General features: G+C 45.9%; 1 protein-coding gene across 1 annotated transcript in view; it reads left to right on the plus strand.

The window, feature by feature from the left end:
- SUSD5 (sushi domain containing 5) overlaps positions 1-4,329 on the plus strand; it is a 58,925-nt gene extending 54,596 nt beyond the window's left edge. Inside the window, exon 5 of the mRNA XM_014851832.3 lies at positions 681-4,329. Within this exon, the coding sequence (XP_014707318.1) occupies positions 681-1,984 (1,304 nt within the window). The 3' untranslated portion in view covers positions 1,985-4,329. The remainder of the gene's footprint in view (positions 1-680) is intronic.
- The last annotated feature ends 5,058 nt before the right edge of the window (positions 4,330-9,387 follow it).

Raw genomic sequence — 9,387 nt, forward strand, 5'->3', positions numbered from 1 at the left:
ATTATCTATCCTTGTGCCAATACCATAGTCTGAAAAGTACTCCAATTTAACTAAATCTTGAAATCTTGTCATGTACATCCTCCAGGTTTTTTCTACATTTTCAAGATTGCCTTGTCTATTCTTGGCTCTTTGCATTTCCATAAATTTTAGCATCAGCTTGTCAATGTCTGAGATTTTTATTAGGATCCTATTAAATCTGCATAGATCAATTTGGACAATGCTGACAACTTGACAATTTTGAGGCTTCCATTACACAAACACAGTATATGCCTTCATTTCTTTAGGTCTTCTTTAATTTTGCTCAGCAATATTTTGTACCAGTCCATGTAGAAATCTTACACATAGTTTGTTAGATTTATTCCTAGGTGTTTGATTTTTTTTTATGCTATGGGAAATGGCATCTTTTACAATTTTTGTTTTCTATTTATTGTTGGTATATATAAATAGGGTTGATGTTTTATATAGAATGTAGACCCAGTGTCCTTGATCAACTCACATGTTAACTATAACCATTTCTGTGTAGATTCTTTGGGTTTATCTGTGATACACCGTCATATCATCTGTGAATGACAGTTTTATTTCCTCTGTTCCAGTCCTTATGCTTGTTATTTCCCTTTCTTATGATCTACACTGGCTCTGTGACCTTGGACCTAATGAGGTTTTTCCCTCTTTCCTTCCAGATGAGGCTGAGGCACACATTGACTATGAAGATAATTTCCCTGATGACAGATCCGTGTCATTCAGAGAGCTCATGGAGGACTCCCGGACAGAGGCGGAGAAGGATGGGCGTCAGGGAGAGGCCTCTGAGGAGGCTCCGAAGCAGGACCGTCTGGTCTCCATTTCTGTGAGGAGAGAAAACATAGCCCGGGATACAGCCTCTGTGCCAACTGCAGGCTTGCCCAGTGCTGGGAGCAGTGTCCCCACAGACCTGCCAGGATCCCAACTAAACCAGAAGTACTTGTTCTGGTTTCCTGGTGAGACCTTCCACAAGCCTGAATTGGAAAAGGAGATAGATGATGACACCAAAAAGCAGTTTCCTGCTGGAGACCACAGTGGGATAACATTGGCTCCGGGTGAACCTGAAACCAAGGTGATCTATAGCAGCACTGATGGTCCCTCAGTGCCATTTGTGGGCAGCAATGACAGCAAGGCAGGGGATCCAATGGTGAGCAGCAGCGATGGGTCCTGGTTAGATGGCTACCCTGTGACCGATGGGGCTTGGAGGAAGACAGAAGCAGAAGAGGCAGAAGAGGAGGAAGATGGGGATAAGGGGGACGGGTCAGTAGGACTGGAAGAAAGTATTCTAGTTACTCCCAATCAGCCCATTCTTGTGGAAGTTAAGAAGCCCAGAAGTACCACCCTCATACCAAGTGAGGACATGACCCGTAGTTCAGTTGTCCTATCTCAAACACTAGATGTAGAAGCTTTGGCTCTCAGACCCATGAATGTGTCTGAAACTGAGGGTCCCAGCAAGGGGGATGGTGACTTGACCACCAAGTACCAGTCAACTGTTCCTTGGAGATTTGCCACAGAGAAGCCTCCCGTGGTTACCCTACCTTATGAACTCACCAGCTCTACCCTGGAGACTGTAACAACTGCTGTCCAGAAGATGCCTAACTACATTCCCTCAACTGCTATGGCGGCCACCCAGACTCCCATGGAAACCACTGCTCCTGAGGTCCAGGATAGCTTCCCATACCTACTGTCTGAGGACTTCTTGGGACAAGAAGGCCCCGGCCCAGGTGCCAGTGAGGAGCTTCTTCCAACCTTGGAGCCGTGTGTAGGGGATGAGTGTCCCAGCCTCAGCAGAGGCCCCGTCATCGCCACGGTTGTCACTGTCCTGTGCCTGTTGTTGCTCCTGGCAGGTGTGGGAGCAGTGTGGGGCTACCGCAGGTGCCAGCACAAGAGCTCCGTGTACAAGCTGAATGTTGGCCAGCGGCAGGCTCGGCACTACCACCAGCAGATTGAGATGGAGAAAGTCTAGCCACCTTTGGAGTGGGCTCTCCCAAAGCCACTTGGGAGGAAAAGAAACTGTGACACATCACATGGATAAACACTGATAATTCACTAGAGCATGAAACAGGTGGAGTAGGGCTCATCTTTTTCTCAGGTGTTTGTTTTATAGACTGAGAAGTATCTCTGGAGGCACCTGGCAGGGCAGGAAGGCTTTGGTGGCATCATCACGCACGTTAATATCTCCTCAACCATCTGCCCTGGAATGTATTGCACTAATCCCAGACCTGTGCTTGGGCCTTAACTCCAACGTCAGGTCAAAACTCACCTCTTGTTTCATCAAACTATTGTCTTCTTTTCCTTTTTTAAGAAAAAAAAAATTACTGACTCCATGACCTGAAATTTTTGAAATAGGCTTGATAAATGGAGCATTTGAGAGCAGTGTTATTTAGGATATAGATATTTACTTGTTGGGAGTGGGATACAGAAGAATAATGGGTTATTTCCTTTTAATCTTGTGATGTTGCTGAGGGCAAATGAGCCAAGAACCAGGACATAGTCTAGAAGCTTTGAGATTTCTCTTTGTTTGTTGAAACTGGAGAGAATTTAAGACTGACATTTTGTTGCAGGGGAAGTGAGGAGGGGCAGGACACACATCCACCTCTGTTCCCTCCATTCTGTGGGACAGCCCATCATTTTTTTAAAAACAAGGTTGGCTTTGTACTAGTAAGCACCATTTCCTCTCGGAAGCAGTGGCCTAGTTGTCCTTGACCAGTCTGTGCCTAGGAATGTCTTAGAATTTTTGCCAGGACTAACAAAACTCAGTCCTTGGTTTCCTCTCTCAGGATTAACCATTTCTCTGAACTCCAGTAAGAGGGAATGACATGGGAGGAAAAAAAATGTTTTAAGAGGGCCAAAGGAGTAGGATATCTATGGGTACCTACTTGATAGAGAAGCAGATTAATTAAAAAGGAATATGAAACCTGTGCCAATCTATTCTTTACTCTATTTTGGCAATTGTGAGCTCTATGGAAACAGCATGAGTCCAGGATGGATTCATCCTGGCTACTGAGCAACCCATTTCATAGCATCCAGATCAGCTTATGGTGACTCAGCAAGGCTTGTTTACAACAATGGTCCTCAGAGTGCGGTCCTCAGACCAGTGCTCCAATATCACCTGGGAACTTGATGGAGCTGCAAATTCTCTGGTTCCACCCCAGACTTAAGAAGCAGAAACTCTGAGAGTTGGTCCCAGCTATCGGTGTTCTAACTAGCCCTCCAGGTGATTCTGATGCACACTCGGGTTTGAGAACCATTGGTTTATGATAACATAAATTTTGTGCTTTGAGGCCAACTGAAGTTCCAGTGGCACCGAAGATGAGTAACACCTGTGGCTTGTCTTGCACGGAAATCAGGCATCACAATGTGTACCTGAGGTAGCATTTGAAGCTGCCGAAATACCATCTCCAATGGTCTCCTGTGTAATGGCACAGAAAAAAAACTCATCATATTTTTCTGAAATAGTTTTCAGCAGTAAAAAGTGATGAAGGCAGTACATTTATTTTAAGACAGTCTAAGAGTCCAAGTGTTTTTTTGTAGCATGAGAGAAATCCTGAACTTTTTTACAATGGGAAAATTGTTGGTGATGTTTTACCTAAGGAAAAAAAGAATTCTCGCAATATGTTTTCTACCCTGCCACCTCTTTTTTGGTGCAAGCTTTGGAAAAATAATAGGCTAAGTAGCTATAAAGTTGGTACAGCAAAATCAAAGACCCCCGTCCCCGTTAGTCAGTAAAACGAAGGCCTAAAGGTACCAAATGGAATACCTATGTGTCAGATGAAATCTAGAACAATAGGAATGAAATGCTTTCTGCATGTAGCCAAAGCAAAATACAAAGAATAAAAGCCAGAGACTGTATATATTTATAAATTAGATTCTTTTCTAATCTATTACAAGATAACTTTTCTATTTGTGACTATATAAAATAACCTCCTTCTCAACATTGGGATCGTGTTATCAACTATTATTATGTAATAACCCAAGAACATTGACCTAATACCAACACAAAAATAGGTATTATTAATACAAACGTATTAATAAATTTATTACAAATACATTAATACATATAAATGTATTATTTTATAGACATGAACTGCAAAATAGACCCAACACATCAGTTTTTAAATTTTTATTGATTTGGTATAATCTAAGTTAAAAATGCATGTAGAAAGGGAATGATTAAAACACTGTAAACCTAAATTGTATGTCATTAAGCATGTTTTGAGACTGGTAAATGTTTAATATTCATGAAAATTGGGTGGGGGGATCCAGTAACACAAAGCTTCTGAGATATTTAAAATAAATAAATATTTCCCCAAAGAGTTGCTTAACGTATTTTATATCTGGGCGTATCATGATCGTCTTTTTTTTTTAAAGGGTTCTCTAGTAATCTTGAAAATAGTGTCTTAATACTTGCTATATCTAAGACGGCCCTCTCTAAGCCTAACTCTCAGGCATGTTACCTCCTGCAGCAGGATTTCAGGGAAGTCCCCAGAGCTCCTACTTTCTCCTCCCTCCCTCCCTCTTCCTCACCCCAACCAGAGACCACACCCCTCACCTCAACAAAAAGCCCAGGACCTTGCTATTGCTACTCAAGGTGTGGTTCCTGGGCCAGCAGCACAGGCACCACCTGGACTCAGAAGTGCAGTGTCTCAGGCCCCACCCCAGACTTGCGGATTCAGATTCTGCATTTAACAAAAGGCCCAGGTGATGAGTATGCATGGTGAAGTTTGAGAAGCCCTCGCTAAGAGATCAGAACTGATTGCCTCCCTTCTCCTAACTGATAGGACAATCAAAGGAGTAATTAAAGAGGGTTAGATGTAGGGACTAGTCATAAAAGTGTGGGGAGAGTTAACAGAACCATCAAGGGCTGGTGGAGGGCTGTTTGTAAGCGGGCCAGAGCTTCGGCAATAGGGAAGGCACTGTGGGACAGGATCATGGGTCTCGAGACCACAGCCACTGTCCAACTGTGGCCCAGAGGAGGCAGGGATTTTAAAGACCTAGACCTCTTCTCTCACCTTGCAATTTCTTGCCAGCACATCCCACGGGTAACTGGAAGTCAGAGGTGAGGGAACCCAGAGAATGTCGACCGTAGGGGTCAGGCCCCTGGGGCACAGGGCAGAGTGGAAAAGAGATGTGGAGGGGCAAATGGAGAAATCCAACTCAGAGACCATCAGCACCAACCCCGTCTGCCATATGTCCCTTTCTACCTCTGAACACCAGGCATGACTCCTCCCAAGCCACCCAATGTTGTAGACACTGTTGGTGCCTGCCCAGATCGGCTTCACTGGGCAGGTGAACCCATCCTCCAGCTGCCCTGTTGGCTGCTAAAATGCTCACAAATGTGTAAGTGTACCCTTCTCACCCAGATTGACCTTGATCTAGTGGGAGTTCCCTCACCCAGTAGTTAGGCCCACCATCTATGCTCCCAAGGCAGCTTGCAGCCAAGGACTAACCGACAGGAGCATACAAAAAGCCAGCCTTCTTGCCTCAAGGTGGGGACAACTCTGTGGTGTAATTCATGCTCCGCAGCTCCTGTGGGATCAGGCTGAGGCTGGTGTCCAATGAGACCACACCCTTGCTGGCTCCTTCCTGCTTCCCTCACAGCCGTTCTCCTGAGAGTACTCCATCCCTTGCACAAGGGTTTGCTTCAAGGGATCTGGACCTAAGGCATCCATCAATGTGCAAATTCTTATTCCCTACAGTGCCACTCCTCCTCAATCCAAACTTTTCCACCATATCCTCTGGAATTCTTGGGCTGACATCAACAAAATCCCTGTGTCCATCTTTTCTTCAAACAGCTGATGTTTGGACCTTCCATCTCATGGATCTCTGTTTTGCCCTGATTTGTTCCTCACTCTTTCCACCTGCCTCCTTCTACTCTTTTCTCTTTCTCCTTGCTTGCCTTCCAGTGACATGCATGGAGCACGGTAGCTGTTGACAGTCATGCCTGAAGATGTTTTTCATCCTTGTTTGCAATGGTAAATATTCTGCCACTTCTCAGACGTTGGCAGTGAGGGACCAGCTCATCAGATCCAAGTAAGCCCTGGATTCCATATGTTTTTCCTAACTGGATCCCAGATCTCTGGAAGATAACCACCCTGGGGAGAGAAATGAGCCCATATCTCCTGAAAAGCCCTCGGCACACCCATGGCCAGCAAGGGGCACCCCTGCTATGGGAGATCCGAGTCTTTGGGGTAGGGTTCTGCTTTGCTAGATGAATGTCAGAAATCTCACTGACCTGAGAAAACTGAGTTCATTGTAACGTGTCCTAGAATGACTAGGGCTGGTTAAGATGGTCCCATCCAGTGGATAGAGAAAGAAAGCAGTAAAGAATAAGCAAAATAAGACATTTAATGTGATTTTTTTTAAAGTCTTTGTTTTTGATGATTTTCCAAGTTCCGATTTCCCACAAGCATGAGATTGCACACACTGCATTAGCCCAAGGTGGAAAAGACATCAGCAACAACGTTTATAGTTTGGCCTTCTGACCGCCACCCTAAAGTGGGCAATAAAACTCTGGGATCAATCTCTCCTATCTGTTGGCCAGATTGCTTAATTCCTTGCTATTCTTTTCTGGAAAATGAGGCACCAGTATCTTACCCTATCAGCCCCAAGAGGATAGTGAGCCAACTCACTCATTCACTCAACGAGCCACCAAAGCCAGATATTTGAGGGGTGGGGGGCAGTTAGGTGCTAGGGTATGGTGGCTCACATGCCGGCCCTAGAGAAAAGCACTCTACTACGCTATATCCCACAGCCATGCCTGACTCTTACCTCGGGGGTAGGAGTGGTCAGTCAAGGCAAAGCTGGGCTGTCATGGTGTCTTCCCGCTCAGGGAGATGCCATGGGGATGGGGTGGGGAACAGCCTTGCCCCGCCTGAAGGCACAGGAAGTCCAATGCACAAAACCTTTGGCTGAGGCTTATTTAAGGTTCCTTTCCTTTTTCTCCCCCCCTTGTACATAGTTTAAACTCTCCACACTAGGTCATTCAGGCCTGGAGTCCCCAGAAAAAAGAAGTTGCTGTTTGGGGGATGGCAGATGCTCAAGAGTTCAGACAGCTGCGATGAAGGATTAGTTGTGGGTTTTCTCAGTGCTTCGCTACAAACTCTGTTGCAGTTCCATGTGCAAACACTATTAAATGAGAATGTTTTCTCTGGCACCCATCCACCTTCTCCCCACAGTTTAAGTATTGAATTTTTTAAAAACTGAAGTAGCTTAGGTTTACGGCTCACATTGAAAACTTAAAAACGTTATTTCCATAAATGTTGGCAGAAACCCGCCACTGTTTATTCCACCAGCAGTCATAATAAACCCTTTCCCATTGACAATCTAACAAATCATTTTCTGTTTGCCACTGAGTTTCTGTTCAATAAAATTTTTGTGCTCTTAAAATTCCCTTAGTAAGAACTAAAAGCAACATTTCCTAAGGCGGCCTTTGTGGTCAACGTACCCAGTGGTTCTCCTGGATCCCGGAGGTGAGCACAACAGGCTGGTGGCTGTAATTAGAAAGTCTCAAAACTCAGAAAGACATTAGTATGTTGAATACGTTGGTATGTGCGAAATTTCAGTCAATTAGTCACTTTTAAACCTGTGTACGTACAAACCTCTCCTCAGCCCTTCAAGGCTAATGTAGTCTGAATATTAACAGGGGCTGCAAAGGGTGGCCTTTAGACCCTTCCCAGTGGTGCCCCCTGCCTGGGTTGCCTGAGTGGCACTGGAGCTGGACAGATGCCCCCCATCCCTGTGGTAGACAGCCTCCCTGGGTGGACCAGCCTGAGGAAAGCACAGCAACTGTAGGGCTCCATGCCGTGGGTCAGAGGGCAAGCAGGCCATCTTAGGCTGGGTCTGGAAACTCCCACAAAGCTTACAAATGTGTTTGTTTTTTCAAAAGACAGGCTAGGCTGATACTGAACCCATGAGGTCTCAATCCAGGCATTCTCTAGGCTCCTCCAAGAAACACGCTCAGGGAGGGAGGTGCTGGGTTGAGGTCACTGAGCGCAGCCTGAACACTGGGGTTTCATGGTAGGTTTGGAGGAATTGGACCCCCTTTTTTTCTTTTTGAAAGGTTGCTTTGGTTTCCTTTGAAATAAAAAATTTAGTAACTCAGATCCACAGCCTTCTCAAAGAAAAATGCTGACCATGTTGATCATACTGTCCCCACTGTTTCTTCCTCAGGGGACATTGCTAGGATGGGGATGGAGGTGCTTTTCAATCCCCAGTGCAAAGAGGCCAGCTTCAGAGAGTGAATGAGGATGCCCCCTACCACCACCACTCAATCCTGTGTGGAAAGTCATCCACCAAAAGCTCACCCCAGGCTCAGAGGAAGAGGACCAAATGGAAGCTCTGCAGGCACAGAGGTGGAGTGAGTCAGACCGCCCAACCCAGCCTGGTCCCCATGGTGGTCTCCTTGCATTTTCTTGCACAGCTAGGAAGGACAACTGCAGCCAGGAGCTATGAGGAGAGTTAAACAGCTGCTGAGTGCACTACCTCCACTGACTCAGGAATCCTAGGGCAGGGCGTCCCCTCCCTGGGTCCCCTTCTACTTTATGGTCCTGCCCTATGACCCTCTTCCCCACTGATTTCAAAAGGAAGTTTCTCTGGTGAAACAGAGGGTGGGGTGAGGGAAGAAAGGAGGACCCAGGATTCCAGGGGCAGAAGCCATATAGGATCTGAGTCATCACTGGGCTGGAGGGTGCTCTGATTGGGAAGCTGCTGTGGACACAAGCGCAGCCATCAATAATGCCAATAACACTGACTCCTTTGACCACACAGCCCCCTGGGAGTGCAGACTCTGCTGACATGGGCAAATTCAGTCAAAGCCATAGGAGTAGCTTATTGTCTTGAGTTGGGTACCCTAGAAGGAGAACTTGACATGAGGATTCTTGTGCAGATAAAAGAGGAAGTTCTCTCAAGAGAGAGGGGATGAGGGAAGCAGGGTAGTGCAGGAGAAATAGGATACATCTGAGACCCGAGGTTGGAATAGTGAGATGGGGAGAAAAGAAAGCCTGGAAAAGCAAAAACATGTGAGTTTTCCACCCCCAATTAATCATCATTACACTAAAGACCCAAAATTCTATCTCCTTTCATTCCTTTCCATGCCATTGTGGGACAAGTCCTGTCTCCCAAATGCTGTGCCAGTCTCCTCCATCTTCCTTTCCTGGAGGGTCCCAGCTAGACTAAGTGCCCTATTGGAGGGAACAAGGTTGAATAAAGAAAGCTCAGATTTCAAAACACCACCCCTTCTGGTTTTCTCCCACCTCAAAGGTGGCTCCCTCTCAGTCTCTTTGGTGGGTTTCTCGTTTCCCAGAGAGCCCCAGGGCTCTGTCCTTGGTCCTTTTCTCTTGCTTCTTAATATAAACATACAATCTAGGG

The sequence above is a fragment of the Equus asinus genome, chromosome 21, assembly GCF_041296235.1.
Source record: "Equus asinus isolate D_3611 breed Donkey chromosome 21, EquAss-T2T_v2, whole genome shotgun sequence".
Lineage (NCBI taxonomy): Eukaryota > Metazoa > Chordata > Mammalia > Perissodactyla > Equidae > Equus > Equus asinus.